The sequence below is a fragment of the Symphalangus syndactylus genome, chromosome 24 (assembly GCF_028878055.3).
Source record: "Symphalangus syndactylus isolate Jambi chromosome 24, NHGRI_mSymSyn1-v2.1_pri, whole genome shotgun sequence".
Lineage (NCBI taxonomy): Eukaryota > Metazoa > Chordata > Mammalia > Primates > Hylobatidae > Symphalangus > Symphalangus syndactylus.
Genome location: NC_072446.2, coordinates 22,355,413 through 22,379,799, shown reverse-complemented (window position 1 = coordinate 22,379,799; position 24,387 = coordinate 22,355,413). Strand labels below are relative to the sequence as shown.

At 52.7% G+C, this 24,387-nt stretch overlaps 1 protein-coding gene across 1 annotated transcript; it reads left to right on the top strand.

Annotated features, from left to right (window-relative positions):
- The first annotated feature begins 20,789 nt into the window (after positions 1-20,789).
- On the top strand, positions 20,790-22,873 carry CEBPB (CCAAT enhancer binding protein beta). The gene is made up of 2 exons (XM_055265819.2): positions 20,790-22,388; positions 22,547-22,873. Exon 1 carries the CDS (start codon positions 21,219-21,221, stop codon positions 22,254-22,256), a length of 1,038 nt encoding a protein of 345 aa, XP_055121794.1. The 5' UTR covers positions 20,790-21,218; the 3' UTR covers positions 22,257-22,388; positions 22,547-22,873.
- The last annotated feature ends 1,514 nt before the right edge of the window (positions 22,874-24,387 follow it).

Here is a 24,387-nt window from a genome sequence, read left to right as displayed (position 1 = left end):
ACTTTTTGGATTAATTCCTAAGGATTTTCTTCTTTTTGATACTATTGTAAATGAAATTGTTTTTATAATTTTTGTTTCAGATCACTCACTGTCAGTGTAGAGAAAAGTAACTGATTTTTGTGTGCTGACTTTGTATCTTGCTACTTGGCTGCATTCGTTTATTAATTCTAACAGTTTTTTCTTAGTTTGTGAAATCTTTAGGGTTTCTACATATGAGATCATATCATTGGAGAGCAGAGATTATTTTACTTCTTCCTTTCAGTTTGGATGCCTTTGATTTCTTTTTCATTCCTAATTGCTCTGGCTAGAACTACCAGTACTATGTTGACTGGCTACAACTACCAGTACTATGTTGACTAGAAGTCAACATAGGGTTTTTTTTTTTTTTTTGAGACAGGGTCTCACTCTGTCACCCAGGCTGGAGTGCAGCGGTGCGATCTCAGCTCACTGCAACCTCCGCCTCCCGGGTTCAAGCAATCCACCCAGCCTCCCAAGTAGCTGGGACGACAGGCACCTGCCACCACGCTTGGTTAATTTTTTCTTTTGTAGAGATGAGGTTTCGCCATGTTGCCCAGGCTGGTCTCGAACTCTCGAGCTCAAGCGGTCTGCCCACCTTGGCTTCCCAAAGTGCTGGGATTACAGGCATGTGCCACCGTGTCCAGCCTTGGTCAGCCATTTTGGACCATGAGATGAAAACTGCCAGTTGTCTTCGACAAGAAAAAGAGCACAAGATAGCAAAAGACTGGGTTCCTGACACTGTAAAGCAACCATGCAGCTCTGGATCACTTTCATTCAGATTAATATGAGAGAGGAAAACAAACTATTTTTTTGACTGGGAGGCAGTTGTTATTTGAACCTTTCTTACAGCATGGAGCCTGTATCCCACCATTGCAGTTTGTCTAATGAATACATGGATGATTGAATAACCAAAGAAGCAGTCAGATCCAGGCCCCCATACAGATTCATGCACAAAGACTCTGCCTTAGCCTAGGTGGGAGCAATGTCCAGGTGCAGTAGAAATATTCATGGCTGGAGGCTAGTTCTTTCTGATACAGGGTCTCACTCTGTTGCCCAGGCTGGAGTGCAGTGGTGTGATCACAGCTCACTGCAGCCTTGACCTCTTGGGCTCCAGCAGTCCTCTCACCTCAGCCTCCTAAGTAGCTGGAACTACAGATGTGTGCCACCACACCTGGAGATACATATATGTATTTTTATAGAGACATCTCACTATGTTGCCCAGGCTGATCTCAAACTCCAGGACTCAAGTGGTCTGCCCACCTTGGTATCCAAAAGTGCTAGGATTGCAGGCGTGTACCACCGTGCCTGGCTGATTTTTTTTCTGTATCTTTTTTAGAGACAAGGTCTCACTCTACCAGGCTGGTCTCGAACTCTTAGGCTCAAGTGATTTGCCCACTTGGCCTTCCAAAGTGCTGGGATTACAGGTGTAAGCCACCGCGCCTGGCCCAGAGGAGCTAGTGCTACTACTTCTAAATCTGGCCTTTCCACTACCTAGCTGTGTGCCCCTGAGTCACCCATGTGCCCTCTCTGGGTCTCACATTTCTCAGTTGTAAACCAGGCTTAGCAAATCTTTAAATCTATGCAATTTAAAGATTATTTTTGCTCTTTTGCAATTGCATTTCTAGGAATCCATTCCCAGGGAAATTCTCACTGCATAGCACATGAACACAGGTGCCAGGATGCAGCTGCACCTTACTTTGTGGAGCAAAAAGTTGGAAATAGCCTTAAAAGTGATTAAGTAAATGAGAGTATATCTGTGCTCTGGAGTGCAAGAACGCGGACTATGGCTTTCTGGATTCTCTGGTGACACCTGCTGGCACAAAAGGATACTGCAGCCCAGCTTGGCTACGTATTGGGAATTTCTAGAATAAGAGAGGTTCGGGGCAATGGTGTGAGGGTGGTTTGGGAAGGCACAGAGCAGGGAGAGACTTGGAAGGAAGGTCAAGGCAAGGAGGTGGCCTGGGTGTGGAGGTTGCAAGCATAGACTTGGGTTCAAATTCCAGCTTCACTATTTACTAGCTGGGTGAGCCTGGGTGGATTTGGGACTTTCTCTGAGCCTCACTTTCTTCTTCTGTAAAATAAGGATCCTGGGCCAGATGCGGTGGCTCATGCCTGTAATCTGAGAACTTTGGGAGGCTGAGGTGGGCAGATCACGAGGTCAAGAGTTCGAGACCAGCCTGGCCAACATGGTGAAACCCCGTCTCTACTAAGAATACAAAAATTAGCTGGGTTTGGTGGTGTGTGCCTGTAATCCCAGCTACTCGGGAGGCTGAGGCAGGAGAATCACTTGAACCTGGGAGGCAGAGGTTGCAGTGAGCTGAGATCATGCTACTGCACTCCAGCCTGGGTGACAGAGCAAGACTCCGTCTCAAAAAAAATAAAATAAAATAAGGATCCTAAGGCCTATGTTACAGATTGTTGGTGAGGGCTGGGTGAAAGAATTAATTTATTTAATAATTTATTGAAACAACATTGTGCACCTAAGATGTCAGTGACTGACAATCTCATCTAGGTGCCAGGGATACAGCAGGGGATAAGGCCTGGGTCCTGCCCTCCTGGGGCTTACAGTCTAGTGCAGAGAACACAATAAACCAATAAGCATGCATGTGATATAATTTCAGGTATTATTTTTATTTATTTATTTTTGAGACAGAGTCTCACTCTGTCACCCAGGTTGGAGTGCAGTGGTGTCATCTCAGTCACCGCAGCCTCCACCTCCTGGGTTCCAGCGATTCTCATGCCTCGGCCTGCCAAGTAGCTGAGACTACAGGTACACACCACCACGTTGGCTAATTTTTGTATTTTAGTAGAGATGGGGTTTTGCCATGTTGCCCAGGCTGGTCTCGAACTCTTGGCCTCAAGTAATTCACCCACCTCGGCCTCCCAAAGTGCTGGGATTGAGCTACCGTACCCAGCCTAATTTCAGGTATTGATGGCACTACAAAGGAAAATAAAGCAGGAGGCATGTTGGTGTGGGTGGAGGCATTGTTATAAGCGGGGTGCATGGGGAGGGCATCTCTCAGGAGGCTTGAGCAGAGCCAGAGGAGACGGTCCTGTGTGTGTATGGAATGCATAAGAAATGCTAGTGGAAGAGCTTCACACGTAGGAAAGGGCCAATAAATGGTGGGTCATCATCTTATTACACACAGCAGAAGGAGCGAAAGGAAGGGAGGGATTGGAATCGGTTTCCCGGGGTCTGCGGCAGTCACAGAGAGTGACAGAAGATTCCCTGGGCTGGCAAGTGGAGCAGCAGCCCTGCTCATGGTGTGGGGGGTGGGGAGCCCTGGATCTGAGGAGAACAAGCTCTGAGTGGCCTTGGGTGAGCCACTGTCTGGGCCTCAGTTTCCTCATTTGGAAAACAGGGCCGATAATGCCCACCTTGTGAAATTGGGGGGTGTCACGGGCTGAATGATGGCCCCCTCCAAATCATTATGTTGAGATTCTAACCCCCAGTACCTCAGAATGTTACTGTATTTGGAAATAAGGCCTTTAAAGGGGTAATTAAGTGGCCAGGCACAGTGGCTCATGCCTGTAATCCCAGCACTTTGGGAGGTTGAGGCGGGCAGATTACTTGAGGTCAGGAATTCGAGACCAGCCTGACCAACATGGTGAAACCCTATCTCTATGAAAAATACAAAAATTAGCTGGGCATGGTGGTGAACATCTGTAATCCTAGCTACCCGGGAGGCTGGGGCAGGAGAATTGCTGGAACCCGGGAGGTGGGAGTTGCATGCAGTGAGCCGAGATCGTGCCACTGCACTCCAGCCTGGGTCACAGACTGAGGCTCTCTCTTGAAAAAAAAAATGGTAATTAAGTAAAAATGAGGTCATTAGGGTGGACCCTAATCCAATATAATCGTTGTCTTCATAGGAAGAGGAAATTTGGACACAGACGCAGAGGGAGGGCCATGTGAGCTCAGAGCAGGAAGGCGGTCATCTACAGGCCCCGGAGCGAGGCTGCGGGAGAAGCCAGCCCCGCTCACACCTTCACAACAATCGCTGTTGTTTAAACCACACAGTCTGCAGTCCTCTGTTACAGTGAGCCCTGCAAACTGAGATGGGGTTGACGTGGGAATACAGCTGGGCACACAGGAGGCCCTCAGTGGAGGCTGGTTTCTTTGGCCCAGTGCCACATGGAGCCCGTCCACTGGCTGAGCTGGGGGCCTGATTGTGGCCACTCAACGTCTCTGTAAAGCTCAGGGTCTGCCTTGAGATCCTGCACTTACCATGGAGTGGCCCTGCCTTGGGGACCCATCTCACCTCACTTCTGCCCTCCTTTCTGGTTCATGACTCAGCCATCCACTAACCTCCCGTGGTAGTGCCGTGGCCACTCTGTAAACGACAGCACCCCTGGTGTCTCACTGGGGGCCAGTCTGGAAGAGGGAGACCACCCCAGGCATTTCAGACGGAAGGGATGGAATACAGGCATTGCTTAACACAGAGGACGGATGAGCCGAGATGCAGAAAGGCCAGGTGAGGCATTGGCCACAGCTGGAGGCGCTCCACCCTAGGCCAGCGGGACAGAAGGAAGCTGGGTCCGAGAAGCCAGGGCTGGAGCCACAGTGGGGGCTGCCTGGTAGGAGCTGACCAGGGAGGGAGGGTCTGTCGGGCGGGGGCAGGGGCTCTTTGCCTTCCGATCCAAGCTCCGCCCTCTGCAGCTCTGCTCTGTGTATCCCAGAGCTGACCCTGCGGCGCCTTTCCCAGGCTCGCGTCCGGTCAGTTCCTATTGGCCAACGGGAGGCCCCGGTCAGGGAGCGCCCCGGGACAGGCCCCTGTGCCTCCAGCTTTGCGGAGTGACGCAAGCCCTGGGCTACAGCAACCTTACCAGCCCCTCCAGCTTAGAGGTGGCAGTGGCTCTCTGCGGCTGCGATTTCTTTCTCGGAGCGTCCGCCCTATCCCGTTCGGCCTCTGCCTCCACCGTAGTCTCTGTAACCCGTTCCCTGTGGGAGAGGTCCCTGTTGCGGCGTTCAGGGGTTTCAGTTTTCTGGCTGAACAGTGATAACCGCGAGGGAAGGCGTTGACGGCAAGGTGGCAGGTGACCAGCCCAGCAGGCCGCCCAGCCCTTCCCTTCCTACAGACGGAAGCACTGAGGCCTGCGGAGGGGAGAGGCAGGTGGGTGTGGGGGATCAGGGGCAGCCCTGGAGTCAGACAGGCCTTGTTTTGTCCCAGGAAGAAAATGCCAACACAGACCACAACACCTATGGACCTGGAAAACATTGTGCTCAGTGAAAGAAGCCAGACATAGAAGGACAATGGTGTGTGAGGTACCTGGGATGGGCAGATTCTGAGAGATGGAAAATAGAACAGAGGTTACCTGGAGAGAGGGGGGAATTGTTGAATGAGGACAGAGTTTGTGTTGGGGATGATGGAAAAGTTTTGGATACAGAGAGTGATGACGAGTATACAGCATTGTCAATTGTTTTCTCTTTTTTTTGTGACAAGGTCTTACTCTGTTGCCCAGGCTGGACTGCAGTGGTGCAATCCTAGCTCACTGCAGCTTCGACCTCCTGTGCTCAAGTGATTCTCCCACCTCAGCCTCCCGAGTAGCTGGGACTACAGGTGCATGCCACCACGCCTGGCTGATTTTTCTTGTATTTTTTTTGTAGAGATGGGGGTTTCGCTATGTTGCCCAGGCTGGTCTTGAACACTTGGGCTCAAGTAATTCTCCGGCCTTGGCCTCCCAAAGTGCTGGGATTACAGGTGTGAGCCACTGTGCCTGGTGTGAATGTATTTAATGCCACTGAATTGTACACTTAATAATGGTGAAAAATATAAATATTCTGTTAAATATTTTACCACAATAAAGAAATGCGTAACAGTTGTCAGAATCAAAATGGTGTCACTAAGGTTTTTTTTTTGAGATGGAGTCTCGCTCCATTACCCAGGCTGGAGTGCAGTGGTGTGATCTCGGCTCACTGCAAGCTCCGCCTCCCAGGTTCATACCATTCTCCTGCCTCAGCCTCTCCGAGTAGCTGGGACTACAGGCACCCGCCACCACACCCAGCTAATTTTTTGCATTTTTAGTAGAGACGGGGTTTCACCGTGGTCTCGATCTCCTGACCTCGTAATCCGCCCTCCTCGGCCTCCCAAAGTGCTGGGATTAACAAGCATGAGCCACCATGCCCGGCCTGGTGTCACTAATGTTAAGAAAACCTTCACAAATAGAGGAAGGCCATGGAGAGAGGGGTCTCATGCTTATATGCCTAATTAAGAAAGACTTTAAGAACTACAACCCTTGGCGGGGTGCAGTGGTTCATGTTTATAATCCCAGCACTTTGGGAAGCCGAGGCAGGTGGAATACCTGGGGTCATGAGTTTGAGACCAGCCTGGCCAACATGGTGTAACACTATCTCTATTAAAAATACAAAAAAAATTGAACCGGGCGTGGTGGCGGGCACCTGTAATCCCAGCTACTCAGGAGACTGAGTCAGGAGAATCGCTTGAACCTGGGAGGTGAAGGTTGCAGTGAGCAGAGATAGCACCACTGCATTCCAGCCTGGGCGACAGAGTGAGACTCTGTCTCAAAAAATTAAAAAAAAAAAAAAAAGAAGCTGGGTGCAGTGGCTCACACCTGTAATCCCAGCATTTTGGGAGGCCGAGGTGGATGGATCACCTGAGGTCGGGAGTTTGAGACCAGCCTGACCAACATGGAGGAACCCTGCCTCTACTAAAAATACAAAATTAGCCAGGTGTGGTGGTGCATGCCTGTAATCCCAGCTACTTGGGAGGCTGAGACAGGAGAATCGCTTGAACCCGGGAGACGGAGGTTGCGATGACTGAGATAGTGTCATTGCACTCCAGCCCGGGCAATAAGAGCAAAACTCTGTCTCAAAAAAGAAAATACTTATTTTTAGAGACAAGGTCTTGCTCTGTCGCCTGGGCTGGAGTGCAGTCATAGCTCACTGGAGCCTTGAACTCCTAGGCTCAAGCAGTCCTCCTGCCTCACCTCCCAAGTATCTGAGACTACAGGCAGGCACCACTATGTCCAGTTAATTTTTAAATTTTTTCGTAGAGATGGGGTCTCACTATGTTGCACAGGCTGGTCAGTCTAGAAAATTTTAAATTAAATATGTAACTCACATTAACAGCTCACATTATTTATTTATTTATTTATTTATTGACACAGGGTCTCACTCTGTTGTCCAAGCTGGAGTGCAGTGGCACAATTTCGGCTCACGGCAACCTCCGCCTCCAGGGTTCAAGCAATTCCCCTGTCTCTGCCTCTCGAGTAGTTGGGATTACAGGCGCCCACCACCACGCCCGGCTAATTTTTGTATTTTTAGTAGAGACAGGGTTTCACCATGTGTTGGCCAGGCTGGTCTCGAACTCCTGGCCTCGTGATCCACCCGCCTTGGCCTCTCAAAGTGCTGGGATTACAGGCATGAGCCACCATGCCCGACCGCAGACATCTTTTCGTTTTGTTTTGTTTTCTTTTTTTTTTTTTCCTTGGAGACAGTGTCTCGCTCTGTCGCCCAGGAGGGAGTGCAGTGGCATGACACCTGCTCACTGCAGCCTCGAACTCCTGGATTCAAGCAATCCTCCCACCTCAGCCTCCTGAGTAGCTGGGACTACACATGTGCAACACCACACCTGGTTAATTAAAAAGTGACAGAGAGACCCTGTCTCAAAAAGCAAACAAAAAACGACGCGTGTGCGTGCGTGTGTGTGTGTCTGTGCAGAGAGAGAGAGAAGGAGAATACGATACATCAAATGTAGTAAAATGAAAACATTTGGGAAATATTTGAAGTATTTGTAACTTTTCTCTAAGTCTGAAAGTATTTCAAAATTAAAAAAAAATCATTTAAAAGGTGAATAGTGCCAGGTATGGTGGTGCATGCCTGAAATCCCAGCACTTTGGGAGGCCAAGGCAGGTAGATCACCTGAGGTCAGGAGTTTGAGACTAGCCTGGCCAACACGGAGAAACTCCGTGTCTACTAAAAATACAAAAATTAGTCGGGCATGGTGGTGGGCACTTGTAGTCCCAGCTACTCGGGAGGCTGAGGCACGAGAATTGCTTGAATCTAGGAGGTGGAGGTTGCAGTGAGCTGAGATTGCACCACTGCACTCCAACCTGGGCAACAGAGCAAGACTGTCTAAAAAAAAAAAAGGTGAATAGTACCAAGCGGTGGTGGAAGATATGGGATATAAAACCCTTGGGCACAGCTGGTGTGAGTGGAGATGGGACAGCCTTTCTGTAGAGCACCTGGTACTTAGTCAAATTAGTCCCCCCATCCCCTACAACCTACTCCCAAGCCAAAGTCCCAGAGACATCCTCGCGCCAGCCCTAGAGGGTGCAAGGAGGCGGCAGCTCACCTTATCTGTGGTGGGGCAAGTTGGGGGTCACTTGGGTGTCTACTCCAGGGACTGGGCAGCTGAGATTGGGGACTGCTCATAGAAAGGACCGTGGATAAGCCACAGCCACAAAACCCTTCACACAAGTGTTCATGCCACAAAGTAGCCACATGTGTTTTGCAGGGACACATTCCAGCAAAAGGACACAAAGTGACAGAATGGCTGCCTTTGAGTGGGGGTGAGAAGAGGTGGATGGCGGGTACCAGAAGAGAAGGGAATAAATATATGAAGAAATACGACCCCCTGGGGCAGTGCCTGGCACAGCATAAATGCCCAGGAAACAGAGGCCCAGTTGCTCATGTTCCCGGCGACAGGGCCGGGACCAGCGCCGGCTTCCTGGTGAAGGAGGCCACCCTTTCCTCTTGAGGGGTCTGAGTACGCATGTCAGCACCTGGTGGGCACCCAGCACCCAGCTGACCAGGGGCCTTCACCTCTGTGGGGGTCACCGGCCTGGCCCTGAGCACTGGATGAAAGCTGGAATAATTCTTCCCGTAATAAAGCAAACGCAACCACGTTCAACCCTTCCCTTCATTTCAGAGGCTTCCCACACCCGATGCCTCCCACAGCCTCAGGCTGAGTCCCCAGGTGCTCCAGTGGGGGTGGCAATGCTGAGCACTGAGTTGGTTTCCATAGTTCTCAACATTAAAATGTTTAAATGACTAGGCCGGGCACAGTGGCTTCCCAGCACTTTGGGAAGCCGCGGTAGGCGGATCGATTGAGCCCAGGAGTTTGAGACCAGCCTGGGAAACATGGCAAAATCCTATCTCTACAAAATGCAAAAAAATTAGCTGAGTGTGGTGGTGTGTGCCTGTAGTCCCAGCTACTTGGGAGGCTGAAATGTGAGGATTGCTTGAGCCTGGGGAGGCTGAGATTGCAGTGAGCCGTGATTGTGCCAATGCACTCTAGCCTGGGTGACAGAGTGACAGACCCTGTCTCCAAAAAAAAAAAAAAAAAATTAGCCTGGCGTGGTGGTGTGTGTCTGTGGTCCCAGCTACTTGGGGGGCAGAGGAGGGAAGGGCACCTGAGTCTAGGGGTGTTGAGGCTGCAGTGAGCTGTGATGGTGCCAGTGTACTTGAGCCTGGGCTACAGAGATTTTATCTAAAGAAAAGCCTAAATGAAAGTGTGGTGAGGAGCAGGCTTGAGTTATTTTCATGATGAGCTCCTCACGATAGATTCTCAAAAGTGGCATTGGTGGGGCTCTACCTCTGTTTATTCATTAATCTGTTTTATTTTTTATATTTACTTATTTATTTTATTTATTTTTTTGAGATGGAGCTTCACTCTGTCACCCAGGCTGGAGTGCAGTGGCACGATCTCGGTTCACTGCAACATCCCTCTCCCGGGTTCAAGCAATTCCCCTAACTCAGCCTCACAAGTAACTGGGATTACGGGCGCGTGCCACCACATTCAGCTAATTTTTAGTAGAGACGTAGTTTCACCATGTTGGCCAGGCTGGTCTTGAGCTCCTGACCTCAAGTGATTCACCCGCCCCTGCCTCCCAAAGTGCTGGGATTACAGGGGTGAGCCACCGCGCCCAGCCACTTTTGATTACTTTTGACAAATGCATCCACCTGCACTGCCCAAACTCCTTCCAAGATGTTAAACATGCAGTGGGTTGAATTGTGTCCCCCAAGAAGATATGTTCAAGTCCTAACCCCTGGGACCTGTGAATATGACCTTATTTGGAAATAGGGGCTTGCAGATGTAACCCAACTTAAGATGAGATCATTCTGGATTAGGGTGGGCTCTAAATCCAATGACTGGTGTTTATATAAGAGAAAGGAGAGGGAGATTTGGAGGTGAACACACACAGAGGGAAGAAGGCACTGGAAGAAGGCCGTTGGAAGATGAAGGCAGAGATTGGGGTGAGGCAGCTAGAGCCAAGGAACGTGGTGGATGGCAGGCAAGCACCATGGAAGAGGCAAGGAGGGATTCTTCCCCAGAGCCTCCAGAGGGAGCAGGACCCTGGTTTCAGGGGAGAATAAATTTCTGTTGTTTTGGGTTTGTGGTATCTCATCATGGCGGCCTTAGGAAACTCACACGAAACACACCATCACCCCAGCAAGCACCCTTGTCCCCTCCCTAGTTGTGCTCTCCCCTAACTGGCAACCATCGTTCTGATATTTTCCTCATGGGTGAGTTCGGCCTGTTCTAGAGCTCCAAACAGATGGGATCACGCAGGAGGTTCTTGGCATCTGGCATCTTTCACTCACACAGATTTCAGAGATTGTTGCAGCTATCAGTGCTGGCACGCCTAGAATTAAAGTCCATTTACTTGAAGAGGAAGTAAATTTTGAATTTGAGAAGGGGAGTAGGTAGTAAGCTTTCTCTTTTTTTTTTGAGACGCAGTTTCACTCTTTTTGCCCAGGCTGCAGTGCAATGGTGCGATCTCAGCTCACTGCAACCTCCGCCTCCCGGGTTCAAGCGATTCTCCTGCCTCAGCCTCCCGAGTAGCTGGGATTACAGGCATGCACCACCACACCGGGCTAATTTTTATATTTTTAGTAGAAACGGGGTTTCTTTTTTCTTTTTCTTTTGAGACGGAGTCTCGCTCTGTCGCCCAGGCTGGAGTGCAGTGGCGCAATCTCGGCTCACTGCAAGCTCCGCCTCCCGGGTTCACGCCATTCTCCTGCCTCAGCCTCTCCGAGTAGCTGGGACTACAGGCGCCCGCCACCACGCCCGGCTAATTTTTTGTATTTTTAGTAGAGACGGGGTTTCACTGTGGTCTCGATCTCCTGACCTCGTGATCCGCCCGCCTCGGTCTCCCAAAGTGCTGGGATTACAAGCGTGAGCCACCGCGCCCGGCCTAGAAACGGGGTTTCACCATGTTGATCAGGCTGGTCTCAAACTCCTGACCTCAGGTGATCTGCCCGCCTGGGCCTCCCAAAATGCTGGGATTACAGGCCTGAGCTACCGCGCCCGGCCTGTAAGCTTTCTCTTTAAAGCTGGGCTTGAGGCCCCCTCTCTCGGGAGTCTCTGGCCCTCAGGCACCCCAACCTGAAGCTGTTTCCCAGTTCAGACAGAGGTTGCAGAGATCGGAGGCGGGGCTCCCGCGCCACCTTGTGGCCATTCTAGGCAGCGCAACCTGTGGTGCCTGTGGCAGGGCGTGGGAGTGGGGTAGGTTGAATTGGGGAAGGTGGGTTGGGCAAATGTGTATTTTACTGGGTTGGGCCCTCAAGTCACTGAGCACCTACTCAGCACCTGCATGATTCCACTGTATGTGTGTGTGGACAGAGATGACCTAGATTGGGCAGACCCTAGAGGGGTTCCCAGGAGAGGGAGACTACACAACACTAACTCCAGTAGGGTGGATGGAGTGAGGTCCAGAGGCCTGAAGTCCAGCTGGAGCCTGGAGGAGGGGAGAGTAATGGACTTGGGCATTCAGGGAACGTTTCCCTGGGCGTCTCGACAGCTGGGGATGGAAAGGAAGGGTGTTAAAGGCAGGGGAACAGCACAACCAAAGTGTGGAAGCAGGACCGGGCAACATTCTGGACCCAACCAATCATAAGGTAATACGTGTCCATGGCGAACATTTTTTTTTTTTTTCTTTTTAGAGACAGGGTCTTGCTCCATCACCCAGGCTGGAGTGCAGCGACACAGTCATGGCTCACCGCAGCCTAGACCTCTCGGGCCCAAGAGATCCTCCTGCCTCAATCTCCTGAATGTCTGGGACTGCAGATGCGCACCACCATGCCTGGCTACTTTTGGATATTTTTGTATAGACGGGGGTCTCGCGATGTTGACTGGCTTGTCTTGAGCTCCCGGCCTCAAGCGACCCTCCTGCTTTGGCCTCTCAAAGTGCTGAGATTATAGGCTTGAGCCGCCGCGCTCGGCCCCATGGTGAACTTTTTTTTTTTTTTTTTTTTTGAGACAAGGTCTTGTTCTATTGCCCAGGCTGGAGTGCAGTGGCGCAATCTTGGCTCACTGCAGCCTCTGCTCCCCTTCCCGGGCTCAAGTGATTCTCCTGCCTCAGCCTCCCGAGTAGCTGGGATTACAGCCACCTGCCACTGTGCCTGGCTAATTTTTGTGTGTTGGGGTTTCACCATCTTGGCCAGGCTGGTCTTGAACTCCTGACCTCATGATCCACCTGCCTTGGTCTCCCAAAGTGCTGGGATTACAGGCGTGAGCCACTGCACCTGGCCTTAACTTAAATTTAAATACAATTCAATGAAATTAAAAATTCAGTTCCGCAAGTACACTAGCCATATTTCAGGAATTCAATAGACACACATGGCTGATAGCTGCCGTATGATACAACCCAGATAGAGAACATGTCCATCATTCTAGAAGGTTCTCTTGGACAGTGCTGGTCTAAATCCTCTCCCATGGAGCTGCCTCATTCTTCTTAGCGTTCTTTGGTAATAACAGGCACTGATGTTACCTCACAAGCTTTTGCTATTGCAAAGCATTTGCCATTGTCCATTTGTCTTTAAGCAAGTGTGAGTGTCTTGGTAGCATAAATGCCTTGCATTTCTGGGTCCAGTGACATTTCCCATTTTGTTTTTTTCTTTTTTCAATATTTTATTTTATTTATTTATTTTTAAGTATACTTTAAGTTTTGGGGTACATGTGTACAACGTGCAGGTTAGTTACATATGTATACATGTGCCATGTTGGTGTGCTGCACCCAGTAACTCGTCATTTAACATTAGGTATATCTCCAAATGCTATCCCTCCCCCTTCCCCCACCCCACAACAGGCCCTGGTGTGTGATGTTCCCCTTCCTGTGTCCATGTGTTCTCATTGTTCAATTCCCACCTGTGAGTGAGAACATGCGGTGTTTGGTTTTTTGTCCTTGCGATAGTTTGCTGAGAATGATGGTTTCCAGCTTCATCCATGTACCTACAAAGGACATGAACTCATCATTTTTTATGGCTGCGACATTTCCCATTTTGATCGGCATGGCCAGATTAGAACTGGAGGTTATACCACTTTGCACAGCGACTGAAACTGTAAGAGTGCCTGTTTTTCCACACTTTCATCAACACTGTGTGTCATTCACATTTTAAAAACGTTTTAGCTAATGGCAAAGGTTTTCCAGACAAACGTGACTTTACCAGGCCCCTGCCCTGCCTGTTGCCTCTCAAGTCACAATGCCAGTAGGCATCTTTCCCTGTCCACAGGCGAAGATCCATCTTTTGTTTGTTTGTTAGAAATGAGATCTTACTGTATTTCCCAGGCTGGTCTCGAACTCCTGGGCTCAAGGGATCCTTCTGCCTCGGTCTTCCAAAGTGCTGGGATTACAGGTGTGAACCACTGCGTCTAGCCCACGTTGGCCTTTTTTTTTTTTCAAATTGTGGTAAAATATGCAGAACATAAAACTTACCATATTAACCATTTTAAGTGCACAATTCGGTGCCATTAAGGACATTCACACTGTTGGGTAATCGTCACCACCATCCATCTCCAGAACTCTTTCCATCTTCCCAAACAGTAACTCTATATCCATTAAACAAGAACTTCCTCCTACCTCAGCTCCTGGCAACCACTGTTCTATTTTCTGTCTTTATGAATCTGACTACTCAAGGTACTTCATGTAAGTGGTATCATGCAGTATTTGTCCTTTTGTGACTGGCTTATTTCACTTAGCACAATATCCTTAAGGTTCATCCATGTTGTAGCCTGTGTCAGAATCGCCTTCCTTTTTAAGGCTAAATAACATTCAATTGTACAGACACACCACATTTCGTCCATTCATCCATCGATGGACACGGGTTGCTTCCATTTTTTTTTTTTTTTTTGAGACGGAGTCTCGCTGTCGCCCAGGCTGGAGTGCAGTGGCGCGATCTCTGCTTACTGCAGGCTCCGCCCTGCGGGTTCACGCCATTCTCCTGCCTCAGCCTCCCGAGCAGCTGGGACTACAGGCGCCTGCCACCTCGCCAGGCTAATTTTTTGTGTTTTTAGTAGAGACGGGGTTTCACCGTGTCAGCTAGGATGGTCTCGATCTCCTGACCTCGTGATCCGCCCACCTCGGCCTCCCAAAGTGCTAGGATTACAGGCGTGAGCCACCGTGCCCGGCTTTTTTTTTTTTTTTTTTTAAACGGATTCTTGCTCCGTCACCCAGGCTGAAGTGCAGTGGTGCGATCTTGGCTCACTGCAACCTCTGCCTCCTGGGTTCAAGCGATTCTCCTGTCTCAGCCTCCCAAGTAGCTGGGATTACAGGCGCCTGCCACCACACCTGGCTAATTGCTTCCACCTTTTGGCTATTGTGAAGAAGGCTGCTATGAACGTGTGAGTGTACAAATATCTCTTCGAGATCTTGCTTTCAATTCGTTTGGGTAAACACCCAGAAATAAAATTGCTGGGTCATTTGGTAATTCTATTTTTAATTTTTTGAGGAACAACCATACCGTTTCCCACAGTAGCTACACAAGCGTTCCAATTTCTACACATCCTCCCCAACGCAGCAGCCATCCTAATGGGCATAAGGTGGTATCTCATTGTGTTTTATTCCTTTTTAGTTGACACATAATTGTACATGTTCATGGGTTACAGAACGACATTTCAATGCATGTATACAACGTGTAATGATCAAATCTAGGTAATTAGGATATCCATTACCTCAAGCGTTTATCATTTCTTTGTGATGGGAACATTCAAAATCCTCTCTTCTCATTGCGTTTTTTTTAGACGGAGTCTCACTCTGTTGCCCAGGCTGGGGTGAAGTGGCGCAATCTTGGCTTGCTGCAACCTCTGCCTCCCAGGTTCAAGCAATTCTCCTGCCTCAGCCTCCCAAGTAGCTGGGACTATATGCACGTACCACCACGCCCAGCTAATTTTTGTATTTTTAGTAGAGATGGGGTTTCACCACGTCGGCCAGGCTGGTCTCCAACTGTTGACCTCAGGTGATCCACCAAAGTGTTGGGATTATAGGCATGAGCCACCGCACCTGGCCTCATTGCAGTTTTGGTTTGTATTTCCTTAATGGTTAGTGATGTTGAGTATCTTATCATGTGATTATTAGCCATTCACAGTTTTCTTTGGAGAAATGTTTATTCAAGTCCTTTGCCCATTTTTAATTGAGTTGTTTTTATTGCTGTTGAGTTGTAAAGGTTCTTTATGTATTCTGGATATGAACCCCTTATCAGATATATGATTTGCAAATATTTTCTCCCATTCCATGTTTCCATGTTCCATTTTTTTTTTTTTTTTTGGAGGCAGAGTCTCGCTCTGTCACCCAGGTTGGAGTGCAGAGGCACAATTTCAGCTCACTGCAACCTCCGCCTCCCGGGTTCAAGTGATTCTCATGTCTCAGCCTCCTGAGTCGCTGGGATTACAGATGCATGCCACCATACCTGGCCATTTTTTTTTTTTTTTTAAATTTTTAGTAGAGATGGGGTTTCACCATGTTGGCCAGGCTGGTCTCAAACTCCTGACCTCAAGTAATCCACCCACCTCAGCCTTCCAAAGTGCTAGGATTGCAGGCATGAGCCGCTGTGCCTGGCAAGCCCCCATTGTTTCTATGACTCAAATTCCTGCTACTCTCCGTCATCACCACAACTACGTGCTCCTACCTCAGGGCCTTTGCACTTGCTGTTCCCTTTGTGTGGTCCAAGGTCCCCCAGATACCTGCTTCACCACATTCAGGTTTTTGCTTAAATGTCACCTCAGCAAGGTCTTCCCTGACTACTCTAACATAAAGTTAAAATCAACTCCCCCAGCTTGGGCAATATAATGAGACCTGATCTCTACAAAACATTAAAAAATCAGCTGGGCGTGGTGGTATGCCCCTGTGGTCCCAGCTACTTGGGAGTTGAGGTGGGAGGATCACTTGAGCCCAAGAAGCAGAGGCTGCAGTGAGCAGAGATCGTGCCACTGCACTCCAGCAGTGAGACCCTGTCTCAAAAAACAAACAAAAAACCCCAGAAAACAAAAGATCAAATCTCCCAGAACTCCTGCTCTGCTCCCCTGCTGCATTTTCCTTAATAGTGCTGACCAGAATCTAACACAATCTATACTTTAATCATTGATCTTGTTTAGTGCTTGTCTTCCCCCAGGAGAATTTCAGCTCCACGAGAACAGGAATTGCTTGTCTTGTCCATGAATGTGTCTTTAGGGCCAGAATTACAGCATGTGCCAAGGAACATTTGGTAAATGTGAAGGTTGAGCACTGTTTTCTGTTCGTTGGACACTCTGGTTCTTTTCGGCGGCCTGCTGATGCCCTGTGTGCATCTATCACATCCGTGGCACTGGCCTCCCCTGATCCCAGAGCAAGGGCGCCCAGCGGATCTTCAGGCATGTGAATGGCTCTTGCAGTCCCAGAACCTGCCACCTGGGGGCAGTATATACTCAGGCAAGTTTCACTACCAGTCTTGAGCAACTCCCGTCTCCAAAATCCTGGATCTCAGAACCTCGGAGCCTGGCAGCCCTTGGGGATCTATCTCTGCCAGCCCTATTTGGCAGATGGGGAAACTGAGGCCTCAGGCGGCATGATGGGGAAAATCTCAAACATTGGAATCAGGGAATCTGGCTTTTAAGTCTGGCTCTTGTACCCATTCACAAGGGTACAAGGGGGATTTGGAGGGGGAAGTAGGAAGTCCTAATCCTCTTCGGGCCTCAGTTTCCCCATCTGCCTGCCTTGTGGGGTGAAAGGGACACCTGATTCACTCTGATGTGTCGGGAAAGGCCAGCAGTGAGGGGTAACAGCAGGCTCAGAACCCCAGATAGAATATTATCACCCCATTTTATATACCAGGGACTGAGGCCCACAGGGGACACCAGACACAGCCGGAGAGCCACAGCATGGAAGGCATAGGGCAGGATGAAAGGCCATACCCCTGCCCCACGCCCACTAGAGACATCCCCCTGATTCATGTTCTGATGGTTCACCTTCCCGTCATATTTTCCCACCTGCTGGCTGATTTCTAAGCCCCTTTGCAGAACACTCTCTGTCAAAGCAGCCACGTGGGTCTCCCCTTGGCGAGTCGCCTCAGTTTTCTCCTCTTGAAAATGGGATAGGGAAAAACTGCAGAGATGGGGAGGAGGAATTGTGAAAAGCAGTTTGGGGGCAGAGGAGGACGTGTGTCCCAGGTAGGAAAGTGCCTGTTCCCTCCCCGCCCCCGCCTGGCTCCTGCCCACCACCATGTGGCCACGTGGGCCCAGCCCACAGCTTCAGGTTTTAAAAGAGGAGCTGGAAATTTGAATTTTGATGTGAAATCTCCTGATTTTTAAATGTTGGCAATAAATTCACTTAAACACACACACATCAAGCAAAACGCTATGGGGTCAAACTGAACACATCTGTGGTCTCGATTTGGCCACTGGCTGCCAGTTTGAGACCCTTTCCGGGTCTAGGTTCTGAGGGCAGGTGACTGGGAGAGGTGGCGCCAGGGGGATCCTGGTTTCCTGCGACCACAGAGCCACTCGCATACTCTGGGCCTCTGGGCCATGGTGGTTCAAGCTCCCACCATCCTCCCTTCTTGGGGAAAGGCTGAACAGTACTGGGGTGGGGGTGGGGGAGCAGCAGGCGGGGCCTGTTGAGCAAGAGCCTTGTAAAAACAAGGGCTTACGTCATCCTAGCTTGCAGCTTCCCTGCAGGACACCTGGGTTGGCACGGGGGTGGGACCTGCTCTGAGAAGGGATGGGTCATCCCCAGCAGGGGGTGGAGGGTGGGGAAGGGTCACAAGCATGTTCCACCCCAGAGACCAGAGGGCCTAGACCCCTGCTGGGGCTGAGTCTGGCCTTTGGGGGCTGGCCTGCAAGGTCCAAGTAACACCTTAATGCACTGTGTGACCCCAGGTCTACCCTTCTCTGGGCCTCAGTTCTTCTATCCAGAAGATGGGACTCACATTGCCAGGCCTGTTATGACAAACCCAAGAGGGAAAGTCAGACTGGAAAGATTTTATTCCTTCTCATCCTTTCATGTGACCTGGAGCGGACACACTTAGCTCTTCTGGGCCTCAGTTTCCTCATCTGTAAAGTGGAGATAATGATAAGACTTTGGCCTGGCGCAGTGGCTCACACGTGTAATTTCAGCATTTTGGGAGGTTGAGGCAAGAGGGCCACTTGAGGCCAGGCGTTTGAGAAAAGCCTGAGCAACAGAGTGAGACATATCCATCTCTACAAAACATTGAAAAATATGAAAAAAGAAGAAAAAAGACCTGCCTCCTACAAATTATCAGTAGGATTAAATGAGTTAATACATGCAAAGAGCTTGGAATGTGGTTTAGAGAGGGTGGAAGGCTGGCCTGAGAACACACAGCAAATCGTCCAATTAGCTTCAGTTCCCCAAATCTCCCTGCATCTCTTCAGAATCCAGAAGGGGGATGTGGGCGAGTGCTGTGGTTCAGAGAGGAGAGCCATTTTGCCTAAGGTCACACAGCCCAGCTAATGAGGAACCTCTCCTTCTCAGCCTCCTCCGTTTATTCACTCACCATTCATCGAGCACCTTCTGTGTACCAGGCTCTGTTCTAGGCACCAGGGACACAGTGGTGAAGGCTGTGGGGACAGACAGCTAGACGGGCAGGCAAGATAATTCTGATTATAATGAGAACGGTGACAGAAATGAAGCAGGGGTGTGAGAGGAGTGACTTAAGGCCTGGACTTCCCATGGGAAGGTCAGGGAGAGTTTCCTGGAGGCAGTTTTGGGCTGAGACCTGAGGAGCTGCCTTGGGCAGAGGTGGGGTGACAGTGTTCTTGGTGCACAGGGAACAGCAAATGCATTCCTTCACTGGTAAATGTTGAGCGTGCTGTGCTCAGGAGTCCCTCGTGGGCCAGCTCTCCCCAAGTGGCAGCCTGCAGGGAGACTGAGGTAGACAGCTAGGATAATGGTGGCTGGCGATAGGGAAGGAAATTCACTAGCAGGTGGGACAGGGAGGGCCTCTCAGAAGCCGGGGCCTCTAGCTCAGCCCTGAGTGTCCCATTTTGCAGTGAGGAAGGGCTGGCCGGGTGGCCCTGGGGAAGCTGCTGCACCCCTCTGGGCCTTGATCCCTCCCCAGCCCAGAGGCTGCTGGGAAGGCCCAGAAAGTCAGCAGGCTGGGCCAGTGTTTTATCCCCTCCCTCCCTGCCTCCTACCCACCAAGGGTGCCCAGAGATGTCATTTCTCCAGCTCTTGGGGGCGGAGGTCACCCCAGCTCAGCAGATAACACCAAAGGTTGAGCAATGCCCGCCTGCCCGCTGGGGCCAGGGCTGGGGTCAGTGGGCTGGGGGTCAGCCTCGGGCAGGCTGGGAGCTCCTGCCTGGGTGGCCTGGGCTAGGAGTGGCAGAGAGGTGGGCCCAGGGAACTGCCCCAATGGCCTAGGAATGGGTCCGGGAGGGCAAAGGGCCCTCTAACCTGAGCCTACCCAGCAGAGGCGTGCGAGTGGTCAGAGGGCCTTGGGCCTGTGTTCAAGTCCAGGCAGACCGTCGTCGCTTTCCCGTTTGTGAAATGGCAGCAGCAAAAGCATCTTTTCCTGGTGGGGTGAAAAAAGTTGAACCTCGGGGTCCAGGCCCACCCTGAGCACAGGGCAGGGACTTGGTAAAAACTTATCTTTTTCTATCCTGCACACCACCTCCCTCCCATGAGGCCTGGCTTAAGTCCCTCCCTAGCAGCTTCAGAAACAGAAGCTTTTTGGCCTCTGGGACTGGCAATAGGTTTTAGAGCTCAGATGAGGGCATTTCGTTTGGGATGAATGGGGGACATGCGGCCATGTGACCTTGGTATGCCATGCCATGCTCCCTCTGGACCTCCACTGGCACAATCCGTGGGGGTCCCTTTCTCTCTGATGTGCAGCCCACAACGTAAGCCTTAGGTTTGGGAGTCTGGTGGGAACAATGCTACCACCGCTGACAGCGACACCCTTCATGGATTGCAGCTGGGAGAAGTGCAGCGACTCACCCAAGGTCACACAGTGTGGCAGGGCCGAGCACCCCCCGCCCCTGCCCCATCCCAGGGCCCAGATCGGGTGGTGCAGCGCGGGGCAAGAGAAGACCCGGGTGTGTCCAAGCCGCGAGCAGGCGGCAGGTGTGGTGGGCGGGGCTAGGGGCGGGGCGCCGTGGACCAGGGTCCAGCCCCCAGCGGAGCGCGATCCTGCTGGGTCGCCCCGACTCTCGGGGTCCTCATATTGGCGGTGGCTTAAGAGGGGAGTCGTCACAGGCGTGGAGTCTTCTTTCTAGAGCCGGGGACCTGGGGAGGAGGTGGGAGTTTAGGGGAGGAAGGGCCACGGAGATGGGTCGCTTCTCCTGGAGCTAGAGCTGCGGGCTGGGGTCCCCAGGGTTCGGCCCGGGGAGCCGACCCTGGTCGGCCGTCGGGGCTCTGCTCGGCCCTCCTGAAACCTCCGCCTCCTCCAGCAGGGGGCGGGCCGGGGCCGCGTCTCGGGGGGAAGGCGATCAGGTCGCCCCCTCCTCCGATTCCCCCGCCTTCCAGGACAGCCTCCAGCCCAGAGGGGCGGTCTGGGGGCGGGGTCGCACCGCCCCCTCTCGCTCCCAATCCCGGGGCGGCCGGGCGGGGGTGGGCAGGGGGCGTGAGGCCGCCCCCTGCGGCCCGGGGGCCCCTCGAAAACGCGCTCCAGGTGCCCGGTCCCTCCGCTGCTCCCTGCCGCCGTCCTCCCGGGGGTCTCGGGCGGCCGCGGCCGTGTCCTTCGCGTCCCGGCGGCGCGGCGGGAGGGGCCGGCGTGACGCAGCGGTTGCTACGGGCCGCCCTTATAAATAACCGGGCTCAGGAGAAACTTTAGCGAGTCAGAGCCGCGCACGGGACTGGGAAGGGGACCCACCCTAGGGTCCAGCCACCAGCCCCCGCACTAATAGCGGCCACCCCGGCAGCGGCGGCAGCAGCAGCGACGCAGCGGCGACAGCTCAGAGCAGGGAGGCCGCGCCACCTGCGGGCCGGCCGGAGCGGGCAGCCCCAGGCCCCCTCCCCGGGCACCCGCGTTCATGCAACGCCTGGTGGCCTGGGACCCAGCATGTCTCCCCCTGCCGCCGCCGCCGCCTGCCTTTAAATCCATGGAAGTGGCCAACTTCTACTACGAGGCGGACTGCTTGGCTGCTGCGTACGGCGGCAAGGCGGCCCCCGCGGCGCCCCCCGCGGCCAGACCCGGGCCGCGCCCCCCCGCCGGCGAGCTGGGCAGCATCGGCGACCACGAGCGCGCCATCGACTTCAGCCCGTACCTGGAGCCGCTGGGCGCGCCGCAGGCCCCGGCGCCCGCCACGGCCACGGACACCTTCGAGGCGGCTCCGCCCGCGCCCGCCCCCGCGCCCGCCTCCTCCGGGCAGCACCACGACTTCCTCTCCGACCTCTTCTCCGACGACTACGGGGGCAAGAACTGCAAGAAGCCGGCCGAGTACGGCTACGTGAGCCTGGGGCGCCTGGGGGCCGCCAAGGGCGCGCTGCACCCCGGCTGCTTCGCGCCCCTGCACCCACCGCCCCCGCTGCCGCCGCCGCCCGCCGAGCTCAAGGCGGAGCCGGGCTTCGAGCCCGCGGACTGCAAGCGGAAGGAGGAGGCCGGGGCGCCGGGCGGCGGCGCAGGCATGGCGGCGGGCTTCCCGTACGCGCTGCGCGCTTACCTCGGCTACCAGGCGGTGCCGAGCGGCAGCAGCGGGAGCCTCTCCACGTCCTCGTCGTCCAGTCCGCCCGGCACGCCGAGCCCCGCTGACGCCAAGGCGCCCCAGACCGCCTGCTACGCGGGGGCCGCGCCGGCGCCCTCGCAGGTCAAGAGCAAGGCCAAGAAGACCGTGGACAAGCACAGCGACGAGTACAAGATCCGGCGCGAGCGCAACAACATCGCGGTGCGCAAGAGCCGCGACAAGGCCAAGATGCGCAACCTGGAGACGCAGCACAAGGTCCTGGAGCTCACGGCCGAGAACGAGCGGCTGCAGAAGAAGGTGGAGCAGCTGTCGCGCGAGCTCAGCACCCTGCGGAACTTGTTCAAGCAGCTGCCCGAGCCCCTGCTCGCCTCCTCCGGCCACTGCTAGCGCGGCCCCCGCGCGCGTCCCCCTGCCGGCCGGGGCCGAGACTCCGGGGAGCGCCCGCGCCCTCGCCCCCGCCCCCGGCGGCGCCGGCAAAACTTTGGCACTGGGGCACTTGGCAGCGCGGGGAGCCCGTCGGTAATTTTAATATTTTATTATATACATATATCTATATTTTTGTCCAAACCAACCGCACATGCAGATGGGGCTCCCGCCCGTGGTGTTATTTAAAGAAGAAACGTCTATGTGTACAGATGAATGATAAACTCTCTGCTTCTCCCTCTGCCCCTCTCCAGGCGCCGGCGGGCGGGCCGGTTTCGAAGTTGATGCAATCGGTTTAAACATGGCTGAACGCGTGTGTACACGGGACTGACGCAACCCACGTGTAACTGTCAGCCGGGCCCTGAGTAATCGCTTAAAGATGTTCCTACGGGCTTGTTGCTGTTGATGTTTTGTTTTGTTTTGTTTTTTGGTCTTTTTTTGTATTATAAAAAATAATCTATTTCTATGAGAAAAGAGGCGTCTGTATATTTTGGGAATCTTTTCCGTTTCAAGCATTAAGTAAGAACACTTTTAATAAACTTTTTTTTGAGAATGGTTACAAAGCCTTTTGGGGGCAGTAATTGGCTTTCGTTTTTTTTTTACTTTATTTTGGATTTGTAGGATTTTGTTTTTGCGTTTCTGGTGTGTAGGGGGTTGTGTGTGGGGGGCTGCTGTTATTTTTGGAGGTTTTGGTGGTTGGGTGGGGGTGTTGCAGCTGGTTTTTCTGCCTCCTCTGCTACTCCACCCCGACACACACGGGGTCTGCTTGAGATGGGGTTCCAGCCCTGGGGGAAAGGGGAGAAGAGTAATGGGTCAGGCATTCAGGCTGACTCAGAGCCCCTGGGCGCCGGGACGGGTGGCTGGGAACCCTGCTTGAGAAGAGATTCCGGAGCCTTTGGCTGGTCCCGAGTGTCAGGCTTGGGTTTGGAAGGGCTGGGAGGTCTGTGACCCCTGCCCTGTGTTTGGGGACTAGGTAGGCAGGCCTGTGACTGTAGGAGGAGGGGGTTCAGGTCTTGGTCCTGCTGAGCCCGGATCAGGGCAGATGCTTTTGGTCAGTGTAGTGGGGTGGGTTGTTTAAAACACAGTTTGTGTATACATGTGTATTTTAAAGAGGGGAGCCTGGGTGTGTGGGTGAGTCTGTGTTTGTGTGTCCCTGGCCAGCAGGAGGGAGAGGCCAGGCCAGGTGGAGAGAGGTGGGGGAGGGGTTCCCACACTTTGATTCCCTTTCCTGAGGACGGGAAGCTCATCACTTGCCCTCTTTGCCCAGACGTGGACACTGAGCCCACCTCACCTGCCTGCTGAAGGTGGCTGAACCCAGGCACAAACTTGGGGCTGCTAGCCCTGATTCCCTGGGACAGGCTCCTCTTCCCTGCCCACTGATCCCTTTGCCCCTTCTGGCTTCTCACTGCACCCCCTACTCCCATCCAGCTCTGGATGGCATTCCTGAGAGTTGAGGATGTAGATGGATGTGAGTGGATACATGTACAGCGTCCCACAGTGCCTGGCACGCAAGAGGTGTTATATAAGCGCTTGCTCTTGTTATTATTTTTCGCTGGGAAGCTGCTGGCATTTGGCACCCCAGTCTCCAGTGCAGCGCCAGTGTGGCCAGTACTTGCCAGGGGCCGGCATCTGGTAAACACTGGACCTGCCCCATCCCATTTAGACCTCACAATAACCTTTGGGAAGGTGGGGACTGTTATGACGCCTGTTTTTAGAGATGGGGAGCAGCTTTGGGCTGTCCGATCCCTATGGGCAAGACACTGGTTGGGGGTTGCCCTGCCCTGAGGAATTCAGGGGCAGCAGGCTTCGTAGCCTGGTTTGCCAAGGACCTGGGGCGGTCTGGGATCTCAGGAGCAGCTGCTGATACCGTGGTTCGCGAATGGGAAATGCTGTGCCCCTCCTTTTCCTTTTGGGGGCCTGGTTGTGCTTTCCCTGTGGGAGCCTGGGATGTGGGGAACAGACAGCGACACTCATCCCCCACCCTCACAAAGTGGAGGATTCCTACAAGCTCCACCTCCCTAACGCCAGTGTCTCCTGATGGTGGCTCGAGGGCTATGCAGATTGCTGGACACAGATAACCTCACTTCAACCTGGG

Coding starts and splice junctions, on each gene's coding strand:
- CEBPB (XM_055265819.2), top strand. CDS start 21,219: ATGCAACGCCTGGTGGCCTGGGACCCAGCATGTCTCCCCCTGCCGCCG.